At 32.5% G+C, this 20,088-nt stretch overlaps 1 protein-coding gene across 3 annotated transcripts in view; it reads left to right on the top strand.

The window, feature by feature from the left end:
* The window catches only part of LOC143051992 (uncharacterized), a 60,920-nt gene that overhangs the window by 32,488 nt on the left and 8,344 nt on the right, over positions 1-20,088 (top strand). The window contains exons 2-3 of one of the 3 annotated variants that reach the window (XM_076224964.1): positions 15,607-15,680; positions 19,738-19,846. In XM_076224964.1, coding sequence (XP_076081079.1) covers positions 19,840-19,846 — 7 coding nt within the window. In that variant the 5' untranslated portion in view covers positions 15,607-15,680; positions 19,738-19,839. Of the gene's footprint in view, positions 1-14,904; positions 15,681-19,737; positions 19,847-20,088 lie in introns of those variants that run through there. The other 2 variants (XM_076224962.1, XM_076224963.1) reach the window with 2 other exon arrangements.

Genomic DNA, 20,088 nt, shown 5'->3' with positions numbered 1-20,088 from the left:
CTTTTCCTACTACCTTTCGGGTTTTTAGAATAGTTTCTATTTTGTACAGTTTCTTCTGTGATTGGTCTATTTTCTGTACCTCGTATCTATAGAACGATCCTTTCACGTCGTCATTAAGGGTGTCTTTCAACTTATATATGTCTTGGTTTTCTCTTTTAAATCTTTTAGATACTTTGAAATATTCCAATGTCCAATTTTCTTGATAGCCTTTCTCAAATACCCTTTTTAGTTGTGATATTCGTACAATATCTCCTATCTTGAATTTGTAAACTTGTTTTTTCTTCTTCCTTTTTATTACTTCTATAGATTTTGCTTTTTTTCTAACTAGGTATTGTATATATCTTATTTCGTCCTCATTTATTTTGGTAACAGACGCAGGAGTTGCCCCTCCCAAGGATTGATGAGGTGTGTTGTTGTAACTGTTAACCAATTTCTGAAGAACATCTATGTATTTAGATGTTTGATTTTCCATAAAATAAGAATAAATACGATTTTTTAACGTTCTGATTACTCTCTCTGCATAATTGCTTTTTATTTTAGAATTGTGCGTGTAAAATACATTAATTTTTTCTTTCTTTAAATATTTTTTTACACTTGATTGAAATTCTCCGCCTAAATCAAAACGTACAGTTTTGGGTCTCCTGTTACCCGTTTTAAAAATCTCTTTTAAAGCAGACGTTACTGTGTCACTCTTTTTATCTTTTAGAGGTTTAACTATCAAAAATCTTGAAAAAATATCAATCAGTATCAATAAAAACTTAATATCCGAGTTGTATTTTTCCATTGAGTTGTATTTCGATACATTTTCCATTGATGCTAAATCTCCGTCCCATTGAGCATTCAACCCTGCTACAACTACTCTATTTCGTCTAAATGTTTTTCGTGAAGGTTTTTGAACACTATATGTATCCTCTTTAGCTAAAATCTTTTTTAAATGTGCTCTGCTTATGTCAAATTTTCCTTCACTACGTATAACTTTTAATAATTTATCTGGTCCAGCAAAAGCTCCTGGATGATTAGGGTTTGTCCATATTCTTTTAACGTAATTCTCCTTTTGCTTCTGTGTCATTTTGTTTTTCTGTGGTGTAATAGTGTTCAAATTTACAATAGTTTTAAACGTGTATTAACGTTCTGATGATAACCCACTTAAATGAACATTAAATCTGTGTAACAATGATTTATAAAATTTTACAAATCTGTACCAATTCGAAAATAAAAATCCCTTTAAAAACAAACCATATCAACATTGATTGATCAAAAACAAAAACTAAAAGTGTAAAACCCTTCTCTAAAAATAAGAGTATCGTCAACTATATTGCTACCTGTTCCAAAATAATTCAACAGTTATACCGAATTAAATTAAAAACACAAACACATTAATAGTTATATATGTATATTTTATTTTATAAATACAACAGCAAAATATATTAAACATAATATTATTGTCATTAGTGTGTCATCTAATTCCATTGCTTTTCACAAATTGTCAAACCACCATTTTATTCAGATTCATGATCATGCATGATAATGGGTTTCATTATCTGAAAATCCCCCTCCTGATTTTGAGATACTTCCTCTTCATCTTCGTCACTAAATGGATGACATTCAGAACATTTCTGAAGTTCCATTTCATTGTAGTGAGTATACTCACACACGATAGCATTATTAAGTTCTGGAACAAAGTCAGTCATAATAGTCATGACATCACAAAGTTTGTTCCATTTGATTTTATTTAATGCTATTCCACGTTTGGTTGGAACGGGTTTATCCGAATCCTCAGGTTTCCAGAAATGTCTTAGGTCTACATTAGGATATTTTGAATTTAGTGTCACGTACACTCCTCCGCCTAAGTGAATAAGTTCTTCGTCTACCGATTCGCCATCTGTTACAAGTTGAAAAATACTGTTAATGTAGTCTTTTTGAGATTTCAACTTTAGCCATCTTGAGAGTGTAAGCGACACACCTTGTTTAGTGGGATATTTCTTCTCAGCTACTTTTCGATAATTATTACGAATGTTTATGAGAATCTTATCGTTGTAAGTTTTCGCAACAACGTACGAATCACCTTGTAACGGAATCATACACCTTCCTTCCAAGCTTTTGGTTAAATCATCATCATCAAACTCTACGTATTGCTCATTTCTTTCACTTATATACTTCAATAGATCTTTCTGGTCTGCCTTGATTAAAGCCATCCTCAAATGGTGAAGAGATGAATTGTTAGACTCAATAACACGTTTCAAAAGTCTCTCAGCTTTCATATATTTAGATTTAATCTTGAACACTTTGTTTTTATCTTCTACGGTTATGACGTTTCTTGTTGCCAAATGATGCGCCACATTATCAGAATCCATTTGTGCCATTAACATTTCTCGAGCTTTTCCTATAACCTGTTCCATTTTAAATTTCTTGTCATTGCCTTCTTTAGCTGATTCTTGTGATGGGTGTTGTCCACAAATGTTGTTGTGTTCAATTTGATCAGTATTAGTAAAAGTATCATGAAATGTTTCAGAAAAACAACCACATTGATATCTGTCCATTCTGTTTTCTTTTAAATGCTACCTATATGATCGAAAAGATGTATAAACCTCATGATGAACATAAAGTTTATTTATATTATTACAGTTCATGGTGAGTGATTTTGTTTTCATATAACAGATTACATAAATATAGGATACAAAATCATCCTGTTGAATTGAATGGATGTTAAAATGGTGTATGTTGTAGAATATAACATTTAAATATGTATAACCCCCATGTATCAAACTTGAATAACATTTAAAATCCATTTAACCTCCTTAACATTTGAATGTTAAAGTCGGGGGAGTTATTTAACTCCCATATCATTGGATGTTATATGGGTGTTGGAAAGGTTGGGGTTAATTATCCCCCATATAATATGGATGTTGTGTATCTAGGGGTTTAAAATATAGGGGTTATAATAGTTATCCCCCATATAAGATGGAGGTTGTGTATCTAGAGGCTCGACATATAGGGGTTATAATAGGTATTGTAGGGGGTAAAGAACCCCCGTTAGTAGTGACTAGAGAGAAAAAATAAACACACGTTAAATTTACTTGAAAAAGAAAGAAGTATTTACTTAAATAGGTAAATGAAATATAAGAACTTTGACCATTCTTATATTTTATATCATTGCAGTTTCTTTTATTTGGTTACAGTTTATTTGTTTTCTTCTTCAAGCGCTGTAATTGTGACAGTCAAATTTTATTAGAAACCATTCATCTGATGAAATAATATGCAATTGCCATAAATTCTACCTACCCATATTGTTGTCTTATATTTATGCCATTTGGTATGAAATCTTTACCTAAACAGGTAAACAAATCTAAACCTGTGTAGGTAAAGAAATAAATAATTTAATACATGTTTAAATTGAAAATTTTTTGGATGAAATATTTCAGTTTCTAACAAATTTTGTTTGTCAAGAAAAAAAAATGTTTTATTACCCCCATCCTTTTTCTCATACTCTAAAAGGGGAACACCTGGATGAATAAGTTTTTTCAAGTCACTCAGTCTGTCCATTCGTCCATGTTCCTTGAAAGCATGTAACTCTCTCTAAATCATTGAATGTATTTATACATGTTTGTGTCTAACTTTCACAAATCTGCATACATTTATAGTACATCTACAATAAAATGATACAAAGTTTATTCTTTATCAAGAAAGACACTGTGTTAGAGTTTGCCATGATAAATGTATAGATTGATATTGTAGCAAGAAAATGAGTGTTTTCAGAGTATCGATATGAAATTTGATGAAACTGGAATATCTTTAACTGACTAGAGAGAAAAAATAAACACACGTTAAATTTACTTGAAAAAGAAAGAAGTATTTACTTAAATAGGTAAATGAAATATAAGAACTTTGACCATTCTTATATCTTATATCATGGCAGTTTCTTTTATTTGGTTACAGTTTATTTGTTTTCTGCTTCAAGCACTGTAATTGTGACAGTCACATTTTATTAGAAACCATTCATCTGATGAAATAATATGCAATTGCCATAAATTCTACCTACCCATATTGTTGTCTTATATTTATGCCATTTGATATGAAATCTTTACCTAAACAGGTAAAAAATTCTAAACCTGTGTAGGTAAAGAAAGAAATAAATAAATTAAATACATGTTTAAATTGAAAATTTTTTGGATGAAATATTTCAGTTTTTAACAAATTTTTTTTGTCAAGACAAAAAAATCTGTTTTATTACACCCATCCTTTTTCTCATACTCTAAAGGGGTAACACCTGGATAAATAAACTTTTTCAAGTCACTCAGTCTGTCCATTCGGGGAAGGTGTAAAAGGCAATACAGAGATACAAGATACGAGATACGAGATACAGCGATACGAGAAACGAGATACGAGATATGAGAAACAATTATAAGTAATATGAAAAAAATAAGTCAAGTGTGTTGAACTACACTAATTTCATTTAGACAAACTGTTAAAATTGTAAACTCTGGGAACTAATAGATAAATTTGTCAACATCAATTTAAAACACAAGCATTACAATAAATAAAAGCTTCTGAAGATTATACACTTTAATTTTATTTGAGGTTATTGGCCTGTGCCATAATTTGATACTACCATGGTCAAATATAAAAATTCTTTAGTGATTTATTTATTTAAAACAGATAAACATCTTGTTAATTATATAAATGTAGACTATTTCAACATAGATTTTTAAATTGATTTCTTAATCATTTGTTTATTGTCATCTTATTTAAAAATAATAAAGTCATATTAATATTCACTATAACAATTATGTTTTTGTGTACCTTATAATTTGTAAAAGACTTTCTGTTTTCTACTGGAGTTAAAATGACACACACAAATACTTCTGTGGAATTTTATCTCATTCATCTTTGTGAAATTATGCTTTAATGAGTTATCTGTTAACTATTTTTTTTTTCACAATCATAAAAATTACCATGTAACAATTGGGTTAAAACTTATTTATAAGGGTCTGGAGTGTGGGGGTGGGGGTCTGTTATTCTGTAAACATTTAATTTTCACCCCTTTTTATACGACCGCAAAAAATTTGCGTTCGTATATTGCTATATATCACGTCGTCGTCGTCCATAGACAGATTGGTTTCCGGACAATAACTTTAGTTTAAGTGAATGGATCTCTATGAAACTTAAACAAAAGGTTCAATACCACAAAAGGAAGGTTTGGATTGTTTTGGGGGGTAATGGTCTCAACCGTTCAGGAATTAGGGGCCAAAAAGGGGCCAAAACAAGCATTTTTCTAATTTCTGGACAATGACTTGTGAATAAAATTTTTGATTGCTATGAAATTGTACCACAAGGTTCAATACCACAAGGTTCAATACCACAAGTAGAAGGTTGAGATCGATTTTGGGGGTAATTGCCAAAACCGTTCAGGAATGAGGGGCCAAAAAGGGGCCCAAAACAAGCATTTTTCTAGTTTTCAGACTATAACATGTGTTAAAGTGTATGGATATCTCTTAAATTGTACCACATTTTACAAATATAAAATTTCTTAACAAATTTGGGGGGGGGGGGTAAAAAAAATGGGGGGCCAAACTTTTTTTTCTTCCAGATTTACGAAATTACCAGTTTTTTTGGAAAAAAAATTGGGGGTAAAATATTTTTAGGGGTGGGGGGCAATTTTTTTTTTTTTTTTAAATTTAAGGATTATTCACAATTTATTTTGCTATTTCTTTGTCTATAGTCTAAAAACAGAGGATTGGACTTCTGCAGTCGTATCTAGCTGCGCTCGGCGAAAAAAAATAATCTATTTTTTGAAAGTGATTTTTTACGCATTATTCTCTTATTTTTTCCCATGTTTTTTTTAATCTTTAAAAAATAGTAAAAACATTCTTTAAAATGAATGAGAACAGCAAGGTTTTCTTTTGATTTTGTGTTGATGTGTATTCTGCATGATTTAAATGTTAAAGTTTCTTGAAGTAACATGTCCAAGTTTTCACCAGTTCTTTCCAGTGAATTTGACTACATGACGATAAATAACACATGCTATTAAACATATAATTTACAATGATAATTTTGATAATTTTCTTTAAATTTTAAGAAGGGGAAATTCTGTAAACATTTAACTTTAGCGTTTTCTTTTATTAATTATTAATTATTCAATATTCATTATATTTTTATACCACACATTTCTCTAATCTTCATTTTGTTTGCCGTTATTCTCTAATCTTCATTTTTTGAAGAGCATTATTCTTTATTCATTTAACCCCATCCATATATTACAGCTATCTAGATGCACAATGATAAAACTTGGCTAACATGGGTATAAACATGTTAAACCCAGCCTTTTTTTAACCTGTCCTAAGTCCGGAACCTCTAGCCTTTGCAAGTCTTGCATGTTTTTTTTTAGTTTAGTTCATCTGTAATGTTTTTGTGTACATTTGGAGCTTGGTCAAACTCGCCTATGAGTACATGAGTTCCCGCTGTGTTGAATATTGTGGTCAGGTTGTTGTCTCTTTGACACATTCCCTGCTTCCATTCTTTTATTCTATTACAGAAAGCTCCAATTTTTTGGGGATAATTTCTCATAAAATATTATAAATTATGTTAAATCATCATTTTTTAATTTCTACTAATAATTTCATTGGTCCCAACCTGTGTGATGAAAACTTGTAGGAGTGTTTAGCCCTTTAATGATTGAACATTGCTCGTTGCGGGATCAGCAGAACAAGACTGACAATTTTAGAAAAATCTGACAAACCAGGTCTTTTTGAACTATTGACCCTGAAATATAACATTTTAGTTCATTTCTCAGTTTTGCATATCACGAAAACTATAAGAGCTTGAATAAAAGTAAATCATAAGAACAAGATAACCAAAGTCCAATAACTCTTCCATAAGACAATAAATTATAAAAACGAACGATACTTTAACTACATTCCGTCTGCCAAGGAAATTGGTCTCATTTGCACTACCACATCTTCTTACCATTATAATGTACATTGAGATTCCATCAATGACAAGTTATCGTCATAGGAATTCGGGAAGAAGAATACGAAGGACAAGAGAAAAATTTGATGCCCCTGTAACCTTTGACTATATGACTAATAAAAGTTTGGAAAAAACATTTTGTTTAATGTATAAATCTGATACAAAGTGAAGGATATTTGAAATTTGTAAAAACAGAATGTACTTGACATGTTCAGTCACATCAGTACCATTATCTGGTCAATTAAATAACATGTTTGCATCATTATCATATACATTGGTCATAATCTCAGTACTGCTTTTGTTGTTTAGGAAGTGATGTAATATTGCCTTCTTTTTCTATGCACTGTGTAATTAACAATTTAGTTAATAAACATGTTTATAATGAAATTCCTAGCTCATGTTTGATTAGAGTTTTGTGGCTTTCTTGTAGTAAGCTCCTGATATCAGTTGAAATAACAATACTTTGAGGCTCAAAATATGGATCTTTGTGTAGTACACACCTTTTCTTAGTATGGTAATGAACAAATTCTTTCTTGAATGACATTTTTAACAACCCTGCTTCATTTACATACTGTCTGAATTCCTTCCTAGCAATAACTATATCTTGCGGTTCTTCCGGTACCTCCATTATGTTTTGTCTGAATTTCTTACCGCAACCATAACACACCATTATGCGTGTGTTCCTTAGAAAGCGAAAAATGTAATTGCTTTCTGCACTTTGATCTAATACAATACCATCTACTGTTGTCACTGTTGCTGTTGCATTAGATGTTTTGTGTCTTTTCCATGTAGACTTGTCAGTGGGCTTTTTCCCAGCAGTAGACGGTAGTGTGCTGTTGACTGCTGCTGTCAATGTGAAGTTATTTTTGTTCCTGTTGCGCCAGGTTATAAACAAGTTTAACACTCCAATGTCTTCAGCCCCAGCAACTGCATGTTGGCATATTTTGTACAGTTTGTACATGTAACAATCGCATGAAACTCGACCTGATTTTCTTGTGTATTCAACATAGTGGCTTGTTTTACTATTAGACATACTGGTCACACGTCGTGAGTCTTGCTGTCCAGGAACCTTACAAACTGCATGCTCAATTAATAGTATGTCACCTGCCTTTGACCACATATCTGTTAAAACTGATGCTGGAACATCAGAAAATGTACAGGACTCAGCTGGCTGACTAATACAAATGTTCTGATTTTTTTCTGCTACAACATTTACAATTTCTTTCTGCTGTACTTTACATCTGTTAACCTTTGCAATATGTCTTTTCCTCTGCTCAGATGTCCAGGTTGCCCATGTCTGCATTGGAACTTCCAGATGCTGATATTCCCCTTTGAATCGGTAATTTCCTTCCTGTACAATTGCCATTTTTAGTTGATTTTCCTGTGATTCAACATAATCTTTAGCCTCTGTGATAAATTTAGGCAGTGTAAGGTTCTTCCCACAGACTTTTTGCATAGCATTGTTGATGCTTTCATTGTCATTGGTTGTATACCACTCCAAGGATGAAAGGTCAGCCTCAGATCTAATAGTTTGTATCATTGTTTGTTTAAAGGTTTCTTCCTGGTATGTCTTAAACCATTTCAAGAAACCTGGACTCATATTTTCCCATTTGTCCTTCAAAGAATTAACTTTGATATCAAACTCAGCATGTGTCAGACTATCTACCAACCCCAGAATTTTAATTGATGCACTTTCACTTTTCCCAAATATGTCTGCCAGTATCAGTGACCTGTTGTGCAGAGATACACCCATGTTGATTAATTTGTTCTGAATATTTTTCCTCATGTGGTTGAAACACCTTAACTGTGTATGTCCTTCAAACGCCATTAATGCGGCATTTGTCAGTGCTATTTCTCCATCACTACCAATCGCTTTGATGCATTTCAGTTCTTTCTCTGCAGAAATCAGGGTGGAGAAGAAATTAAAGTATGTAGTAGTTTCCTTCTTCTTATGAACACATATTGGTCCTACAAATACTGGACTTCTGTTAATCATATGTTTACCTGGGGTAATGTCTTGCAAAAGTGGATGTTTGTATGTTGTTATTGTTACATCAAAATTGCCGAAATGAAATGTAGGGTCAATACCTACTATACTACATGGATGTGTTGTGCAAAATCTTTTTAAATCATGTAATTGCTGGTTAGAAGCTAACACAACTATGAAGTCTGGCCTGACATCAAATTTTCGTATGAAAGGCTGTTCTTGATTGTCATACATGTGAAGAACTTCTGTAGCCTCATCCATCTCCTCTTTATTTGTCCTTCTTATGTTTTTGACCTGTTGTTCATTCCTAGGATAGGAACTAGGTCCACAAGATTCTATACCACCGTTTTCATTAATGACGCCTTTCATGATTGATTTGGCTGATGTTTTTGACTTACTAAGTTCAATCATTCTATTCAGTGTGCTTGGAGCCACTCTACGGTAAGGTGCTGCATGCTTTGACTTAGCATTCCCATGAGGTTTGAGTACAACTGGTTCTATATCTCCAGAAAAATAGAACTGCAGAATGGCATGTGGATATCCATGAATCTCTATTATAAGCCGGCGGAAATTTGGTGTTTCTTTATGAAAGGAATATGTTCTCCAAAGCTCATAAGAAGATCTGTTTGTTACCTCGGTTGTTTTCATTAGTTGTAATTTGCCTGTATGGTCTACTCTGTATCTGCGTGTTGCCTTGTTTCTTATACGCCAGACACCATTTCCATCCGCTCGAATGTCGCGTGGGTCTTTTAAGTTCTCTCTGTTGATGATGAAAGCAGCTGGTTTTTGTACATACTGGGGAACAGATACACTGTGTGGATATTTTTCAGCATTAATAATAACCTCAAATATTTCCTCAACGTTCAAACCTCTATTTACAGTTGTAAAAGACTCAAACAGATCATTAAACAATTCACCTGGATAGCTTGTGAAATCTTGAACCTTTTTGGTTTTGGTGGTTTCAACTAATTTACAAACATTGTCTTCTGTTAATATCTCTTCAAGACTGGGTAATGACTCGTCACTGCTTGACAACATTGGTAGTTGTCTTTTTACACGTTTTCTATATGGTGGTCTGTAAATAGAGTCACTGGAATCGCTCTCTATGGTTATGGCATCCTTAAATGGAGACTTTTCAGGAGATGACCATATAGTTATTATTTCATCAATTTCTGTGTCAGGTGTATTCTCAGGTGTATTGTCAGGTGGTGATGAAGGTTCATCTGAAAGAGAGAGGAATGGAATTAATATGATACAATCATAAAATATTTCTTCAGATTTGTGTTAAAATTGTTGCTAATTAACATGATCTGAAAATGTGCTTTGCCGTGCACAGCTTAATACGCCCGCAGGGGTTGAACCCTGAACAGTTTGGGCAAGAATGGACACAATATTCAAGCTTGATACAGGTCTGAATTTGAATTGTAAGGGACTGACCATTTAACTTGCGGGGGGGGGGGGGGGGGGGGGGCATGGTTTTTTCGTAAATAAATATTTTGATTCTGAATTTTGAGAAAATAAATAACTTGGCCAGCAAGGGGACAAAAAAATATTCTGACAGAGGATATTTAGCATAAAAAATAATGTCAAATTTGCAAAAAAATGATTTGTTGCGCTACTTCCCAAAAATAAATAATTTGTGTGCGAAGCGCGCAAAAAAAAATTCTGACCAGAAAAAAAAACCATGCCCCCCCTGCAAGTTAAATGGTCCGTCCCTAATTAAATATTTGACACATTTTAGGTTTCTGACATAGAGTAAAAGTAGTCAACAAACTTGAAATTGGTTAAAATATTTGAATTTATTTTTAATTGAAGATTTTTTCTGTTGCACAATACTTAGTAAATCTGTTTTCAGACTATATAATATACCAAGAATTAGCCAAAAAATGGAAAAAAGTTTAAAATTAAAAAAATAAAAATACACAATTGTAACAGGATGCTGTTACAAAGTCTCCCAAACAAAGCCCCTGTAATTATAAACCCTGTGGTACTACCCCTATATTTTTTCCCATTAAAACTGTCCGATCACACTTGCTTATAAAGGATTTGATGACAATGAAAATTTGAAATGATTATGTTTTCTAATGAAAGTTTTGTGGTGATCTTGACTTTAAAAAAGGGGGGGGGTGACCTCAGAGTCTCCTTATATTTCATTTGATTTGTTTTATTGTCCTATACAAAAATATATATATATGGTTTAGGGGTGGGGATCTCTACCATTTACAAGTTCTCAAACAGGAGGGGGTAAGGGTTACCCCCGGGAACTTCCCCTATATTTCATTTGATTTGTTTTATTGACCCATACGAGAATATTTATGATTTTGGGGTGGGGATCTCGACCATTTACAAGTTATCAAACTGGAGGGGGTGGGGTAATCCCTGGGGACTACCCTATATTTCTTTTCATTTGTTTTATTGTCTCATACAAGAATATATATGGTTTAGGGGTGGGGATCTCTACCATTTACAAGTTCTCAAACAGGAGGGGGTAAGGGTTACCCCCGGGGACTTCCCCTATATTTCATTTGATTTGTTTTATTGACCCATACGAGAATATTTATGATTTTGGAGTGGGGATCTCGACCATTTACAAGTTATCAAACTGGAGGGGGTGGGGTAATCCCTGGGGACTCCCCTATATTTCTTTTGATTTGTTTTATTGTCTCATACAAGAATATATATGGTTTAGGGGTGGGGATCTGGACCGTTTACAAGTTATCAAATACAATGGGGGTGGGGGTGACCCCGGGAACTCCCCCTATATTGCTTTTGATTTGTTTAATTGTCCCATACAAGAATATATATAGTTAAGGGGTGGGGATCTCAACTGTTTTCAAATTATCAAACAGGAGGGGGTCAAGATGACCCCCCAGGGCTCCACCTATATTACTTTTGATTTGTTTAATTGTCCCATACAAGAAAATATATAGTTAAGGGGTGGGGATCTCAACTGTTTTCAAATTATCAAACAGGAGGGGTCAAGATGACCCCCCATGGCTCACATGTTTATTCACCTTTCAGGAACAAATTAACAACACTTAAAAAGGACATTGACAGGAACATATCTGCAAAGTTTGGTGAAATTATATTTAGTGGTTCTCAAAACAAATATCAAATCATGAAAACTTAAGGAATGACACAGACGACAGACTTCAAGTGATGACAATAGCTCACAGTGTAAAAGTCTAATAATAAGAAAAAAACTTACCTTTCATTTCTCGTTCTGGTAAACCCCTAAGGGCTTCTGCATAAGTTTTCTTTAAAAAAAATTTCTTCGACATGTTGCTTTGCTGAACCAGTATCTAGCAGTGGCTTATTTATTGTCCAACATTGGAACCATTCCCATAACCTCAGTTTATTATATTTTTAAGATGTAAAGTGACACTATTAACCTCTGTACTGTTTCAAAATTGTTTAATTGCTGACATTGTGATAAAAAGTTTACTGATAAAAATGCAATTTTATTACCTTTTCCACATACACTTTCAACAAATTGTCAGTATATTTTTTTATTTTTGAAAGGGACCTATGGTTTGTTAATTTGATATGCTACATTTCATGAGTGTTACAAGGTTGTGTCTTAAATATTGAAAAACATAAAACATTTTTTTTTTAATTCTGATAACAACAATTAAATGTATACATATTATGTCATTAAGATAAATATGATTCTTCAATTCAAAATAACTGAAATAATTGATAGATATTCATCAATGCAAGTTTTTATCTTGCAAGATCTGTCACCAAATAAGCAATTTTATATAATTTTTTTCAAATGAACCATAGAGAATTTAAAATTATTTTTTTTTGCATAAGACTGTCCTCTTTATGCCATTGTATTAGAATAACTGAAATTTGTAAAAACATTAATATCAATGATTAATGCATTAACAAGTTTCATGTATTTCCATAATATACATTTTTTTTTAGCTTTAATTAATTATTATATAATTTTCAGTTATTTTGTATCTCGTATCTCGTATCTTGTATCGCTGTATCTCGTATCTCTGTATTGCCTTTTACACCTTCCCGTCCATTCGTCCATGTTCCTTGAAAGCATGTAACTCTCTCTAAATCATTGAATGTATTTATACATGTATGTGTCAAACTTTCACAGATCTGCATACATTTATAGTACATCTACAATAAAATGATACAAAGTTTATTCTTTATCAAGAAAGACATTGTGTTAGAGTTTGCCATGATAAATGTATAGATTGATATTGTAGCAAGAAAATGAGTGTTTTCAGAGTATCGATATGAAATTTGATGAAACTGGAATATCTTTAACTGACTAGAGAGAAAAAATAAACACACGTTAAATTTACTTGAAAAAGAAAGAAGTATTTACTTAAAAAGGGAAATGAAATATAAAAACTTTGACCATTCTTATATTTTATATCATGGCAGTTTCTTTTATTTGGTTACAGTTTATTTGTTTTCTGCTTCAAGCGCTGTAATTGTGACAGTTTTTTTATTAGAAACCATTCATCTGATGAAATAATATGCAATTGCCATAAATTCTACCTACCCATATTGTTGTCTTATATTTATGCCATTTGGTATGAAATCTTTACCTAAACAGGTAAACAAATCTAAACCTGTGTAGGTAAAGAAATAAATAAATTTAATACATGTTTAAATTGAAAATTTTTTGGATGAAATATTTCAGTTTCTAACAAATTTTGTTTGTCAAGAAAAAAAAATGTTTTATTACCCCCATCCTTTTTCTCATACTCTAAAAGGGGAACACCTGGATGAATAAGTTTTTTCAAGTCACTCAGTCTGTCCATTCGTCCATGTTCCTTGAAAGCATGTAACTCTCTCTAAATCATTGAATGTATTTATACATGTTTGTGTCAAACTTTCACAAATCTGCATACATTTATAGTACATCTACAATAAAATGATACAAAGTTTATTCTTTATCAAGAAAGACACTGTGTTAGAGTTTGCCATGATAAATGTATAGATTGATATTGTAGCAAGAAAATGAGTGTTTTCAGAGTATCGATATGAAATTTGATGAAACTGGAATATCTTTAACTGACTAGAGAGAAAAAATAAACACACGTTAAATTTACTTGAAAAAGAAAGAAGTATTTACTTAAATAGGTAAATGAAATATAAGAACTTTGACCATTCTTATATCTTATATCATTGCAGTTTCTTTTATTTGGTTACAGTTTATTTGTTTTCTTCTTCAAGCGCTGTAATTGTGACAGTCAAATTTTATTAGAAACCATTCATCTGATGAAATAATATGCAATTGCCATAAATTCTACCTACCCATATTGTTGTCTTATATTTATGCCATTTGGTATGAAATCTTTACCTAAACAGGTAAACAAATCTAAACCTGTGAAGGTAAAGAAATAAATAAATTTAATACATGTTTAAATTGAAAATTTTTTGGATGAAATATTTCAGTTTCTTACAAATTTTGTTTGTCAAGAAAAAAAAATCTGTTTTATTACACTTATCCTTTTTCTCATACTCTAAAGGGGGAACACCTGGATAAATAAGTTTTTCCAAGTCACTCAGTCTGTCCATTCGTCCATGTTCCTTGAAAGCACGTAACTCTCTCTAAATCATTGAATGTATTTATACATGTATGTGTCAAAGTTTCACAAATCTGCATACATTTAAAGTACATCTACAATAAAATGATACAAAGTTTATTCTTTATCAAGAAAAACACTGTGTTAGAGTTTGCCATGATAAATGTATAGATATTGTAGCAAGAAAATGAGTGTTTTAAGAGTATCGATATGAAATTTGATGAAACTGGAATATCTTTAACTGACTAGAGAGAAAAAATAAACACATGTTAAATTTACTTGAAAAAGAAAGAAGTATTTACTTAAATAGGTAAATGAAATATAAGAACTTTGACCATTCTTATATCTTATATCATGGCAGTTTCTTTTATTTGGTTACAGTTTATTTGTTTTCTGCTTCAAGCGCTGTAATCGTGACAGTCAAATTTTATTAGAAACCATTCATCTGATGAAATAATATGCAATTGCCATAAATTCTACCTACCCATATTGTTGTCTTATATTTATGCCATTTGGTATGAAATCTTTACCTAAACAGGTAAAAAATTCTAAACCTGTTTAGGTAAAGAAATAAATAAATAAATTAAATACATGTTTAAATTGAAAATTTTTTGGATGAAATATTTCAGTTTTTAACAAATTTTTTTTGTCAAGACAAAAAAATCTGTTTTATTACACCCATCCTTTTTCTCATACTCTAAAGGGGGAACAGACCTGCATGCATTTAGTACATGAACAAATAAATGATACAAAGTTATAATTCTTTATCAAGAAAGACACTGTGTTAGAGTTTGCCATAATAAATGTATAGATATTGTAGCAAGAATATGAGTGTTTTCAGAGAATCAGTATTCAATTTGAAGGAACTGTAATATCTTTAATTGACTAGAGAGAGAAAATGAACACATGTTAAATTTACTTGAAAAAGAAAGAAGTATTTACTTAAATAGGTAAATAAAATTAAATCTTTGACCATTCTGATATTTTATATCATGGCAGTTTCTTTAAATTGGTTTCATGATCGTATTCTGGTAGTGTCATTCTAAACTAGTCATTGCATTAAATTAATGTACACTATGTTAAATTTTTCAGTTTAACAATGGACTCCCCAGGATTACAAGGTACAGACATGAAAGGCATGACAAGGAACACACCTGACAACTTTGGTATGTATAGGGCAGTTACTTTATTGGAGCCTATTGTCAAAGGACAGTACAAGTCCAGTTTTTCTTTAGTTCTTACATATGTACCTATGACTGATTGCAGTGTCCACTAAGGCCATTCTATATTGACTCAGTAATTATTATTGAAAAATCATGGGGTTGTCTCTGTTGTCATTAAAAACAGACAGTTGTCTATCATGCCTGTGAGTGCCAAAGATCCATTGCATTTGTTTATCATAATACATGTACATGTAAAGTACCCACAAAATTGAATGAATAACTGTTTAAATTCCTGTCCTGAGCTTATCCTTTGTCTGATTACTTTCTGTTTGCATTATTTTTATACATATTAACACTTTATTAACCTCACCATTTCTGTGATTTCACAAAAAAAAACAATCATAGTTTTAATACCATTTCAGACACTGAGAGTTTTAGTTGTTTTGTTTTCCTCAAGATTGCTTTCATTTGACTTTATCCTGCAGAAAAGACTTTCATTTTTTATTTATTCAGATAATAGAAAATTTAAAATGGCTGGACTGCAGTCTGCTGTCATTGTTGAATGTTCAGATGAGCTAAAAAAACATATTGATAAACTTAATACCTTTTGTCGCTTATGTCATAAAGTAATTTCCAAGCAGTATAACAAACTGTCTTTTGCAAGGGAAATTTTAGCTTTATTTGGCATAAAAGTTGAGGGTGAACCAAATGAAATCTTCCCATTATATGTGTGCCACACATGTTCAAGACATTTATACAGATACAGAAGTGGGACAGACATTTCATCTTTACAAACATTACAAGCAATTAAGTTGAAAGTTTACCTTCCTCACAGTAAAGATTGTGTGATATGTTTTATAAATGAGCCATCTGTCAAAGGTAGACCAAAGAAAAGAAAGTTGAAGCATGTCAACAATGAAAATCAAGATTCCATTGACTATGTACAAGAGTGTGATATATCTGAGAATATGAGCCAAGATTGGGATCCGACAGACAAGGGAGTAATTACTGTAAATTTTGGGAATGCAAACCAAACAACTGATATTATGCTTCTTTTAAAACATATTCAACATGTCATATCAAGCACTAGCAAAGAACAGCATGAAGATTTCTTTTCCAAATTTTTAGATTTATTACCAACAAACAGTTTATCAGTTTTGTGTGAATGCTTAGGTAGGAAGCAAAAACAATCTATTTCCAGAGATGCTGATTCTTTTTTTCTTCTGTACAAAGACATGGAAGCAATGTCCAGTTTTAACATCTTTGATTGGGTGAAGAAAAGAGACCAAAGTGTCACAGCATATTTACTTGGCCTAGCTGGTTGTGATGTCAATGCTCTTGAAAAAAATCCCAGAGATGCTCTCATAGTATCACGTGCAGTAGAACACATATATTATTTATGCAGCAGACATTTTATTTCCCCAGTATCATTCTTAGCAAACCTCACATCCTATGCCATGACAGGTAGCAAGGTTGTTGTTGATATCTTTGGAAACTCAAGTCCTGCAGGTCATTATAAAACTGTCACAAACTGGCTGAAAGATCAGGGAGGTCAACCAGTACAACTTCCATCTAATGATTTAATGAATGTATTTGACAATGAACAGGTAGTTGGCAAAACTTATTCAATTAAACCTGGCAATAAGGTACCAGTTTCTGTTATAACCAACAAAGGATTTTTAGAATTAAACATGCAATCTAGTGGTAAAACCCTGCAAAATGAGCTTGCTCTTAAACCTGAAGTGAAACTGAATCTTCAGGGCCATAATCTCATGACGAAAAAATCATTATCTGAGGAAAAAAGTGAAAATGGAGAAAGAAGTTCATATCCTAATGATAAGGAAGTCAAGCTAAGATCTGTGATAAATTGTATGATTGATCAAGTCAGTCAACTGTATGTTAAAATGGAAACTGACCATAATGAACAGCTTTATCATTTTATAGATCATGCTATTGAAGTTGTACTTGCTGAACAGCAAGACATGGACGGTTATTTTGAAGATCCAATTGACTTAAAAGTTAGACAGGATATTGTTGATGAAAATTACATCAAATGTGCCTCATGTGGCACCCTCAATTCAAAAAGAAAACAGAAATGCACTGGCTGTGATGAAAGGGAAGGTATCAAAAAGGCTAAACTTGACCAGAAAAACACAAAACCTGATCAAAAGAAAAAAGAAAAGATTCCAAAACTAGTATTCATTCATGATGAAGACCAAAGCAAAGTAAGCACTGTCACAACTGAATTTACTCAATATGACCATATCACTACAAACCATAAAGGAAAACATGAATTAGTTTTGACAGACCCAGTGTACTGCAACCCAAATAGTATAAAGTCAGTCGCACTTGTCTTGAGGAAAATTGGGGAGGAGAATGGAATTCATAGATATGGTGGGAATAAACGTCATTGGACGTTTGTTTGTTGTGATGGTTTGCCTTACTTAATTATTAAAAAACTAAAAGAAGAAGCATTAGTTTGTGGCATAACAGGCTGCCATGAATCATTTCTTTCCAGAGATTTGTATGAAAGGCATTGTGAGCAAACTCATCAAGGATCACAGAAACAGTTTATGCATGAGTTTGACTGGATGTATCTTAGAATTGGTGCTGGCCATTATGAAATGAATCTTGTTAAGTCCTTTTTTGAACTGAACTGGACACCATTCTTAGAAACTTTATGTGAAATTATGGGTTTCTGTACAGATTCCTCTAAGCAGTTTGCTAAATCCTGTAAGGACCATCATAAAAGTTGGCGCCTGCTACTCATATTCCATCTGAGTTCTTTACAGGAGCTTGTCCTTCCATATGTAAGAAATTGCTTGTCTTCTAGATGTCCCCCAACAGCTAAAGGATTCTTAACATCAAGCATAGAGAAATACTCATATGGAAATTATCAAAACTTCAAATACATGTTAGATCAAGTTTGCAAATTCTCACAGGGAATAGTCAATTTTCGAATGGCAACTCGTAGGAACAATGCAAGTTTAATGAAAAGTTCCAAATACATGACCAAGGAACTATTCCATGGCAGAAACCATCCTAAGTACCAGAAGATTGAACTATATGATACAATACAGGACCGAATGATGCCAGACAATGTCAGGGAACTGAATGACCTTTATGCATCTATTACAACAAGTGGTAACCCCTCTGCAGGTGAAGATTTAGACTTTGTTTTAGAGGAAAAAAATAAACAGCTTAAGGCATGGATACCAAAAGGCATGCCAACAGATATCATTTGGCAAACAGTCTGCAGAAACAATCGTGCATTAGAAAGACCACTCTCTTTCCCTTTTTGGTATACAGTCCACCAAAAATGTATCAAGACCATTAGGTATTGAGGATGCAATAACAGCATATAGAACTTGTCTCCGTAGGAGCCATTATTTGGATAAAGAAAAAGATCACACTTCCATCTCCGGAATTGCCCTTGATGAAGGACTTGTAAACTTTGTACAAGAGTCAACAAAGAAAAGAATAGTTATGCTAAGAACAGAATTTCTTGGAGAGATATTTGAAGAACAATCAACATTCAAGCACCCATTACCAATAACCCCGAGTGAAAGAGAGAAATTGGAAAGCTTTGGAAATATGACTATAAAGCAAATCCAAAAAGAAATACATAAAATGTTGAACAAAATTCCGGACCCCTTTCAGTTTGACTACCACAATTATATCTATGAGCAGGAGGTTAAAACCAAGGGGAAAACAAAACTACTAAACTTCTTGGAAGAATTGAAGAGAGTCATGGAAACTCTTGACACAGAATTTGAAGATCAAATAAGGTACAATTTGCATGGTTACGCATGCCAAGATATAAATTCAGGCATATTATTTGGTGGCATGTGACACTGTCAATTCAACATAATTTCTCTGATACCTTGACCCATAACTATTAATAATTCCTACTGTCATTAATGTACATCACTTGATTATTCTTACAAAGTCATGAACATGATGAATGAAATGTGAATCAGCATGATATTTTTTACAATGCTAGTCTGTAAAATATTGCATGATGTATGTTGTAATTGTTATATAACTTTATCTTTTTTAGATCGCATGTATATCTTAGTGTATCCAATAAGTAAAGCCATAATGATTGTTGGTGTGTTAATCTTCCTGATATTTTTTATTAGGAAGACAAGAATTAGAATACATGCAAGGTATTCATATATTCATTAGTTTTACTTTTCACTTTTTTTATATCCCCAAAAAATTTTTTTTTGGGGGGGGGGGGTATATAGGAATCACCCTGACAGTCTGTCTGTCTCTCCGTCTATCTGTCTGTCCATATTTCTTGTCAGCACAACTCCTCCAAAACAAATGGACAGAAACTAATGAAACTTTACACAGTTGCCGTACAGAACCCGAGAATGTGCATGAAGGAAATAATCTTGGTCCAAAA

The sequence above is a fragment of the Mytilus galloprovincialis genome, chromosome 11 (assembly GCF_965363235.1).
Source record: "Mytilus galloprovincialis chromosome 11, xbMytGall1.hap1.1, whole genome shotgun sequence".
Classification (NCBI taxonomy): Eukaryota; Metazoa; Mollusca; class Bivalvia; order Mytilida; family Mytilidae; genus Mytilus; species Mytilus galloprovincialis.
Note: the sequence above shows the minus strand (reverse complement) of the source record. Positions and strands in the feature narration are given on the sequence as shown.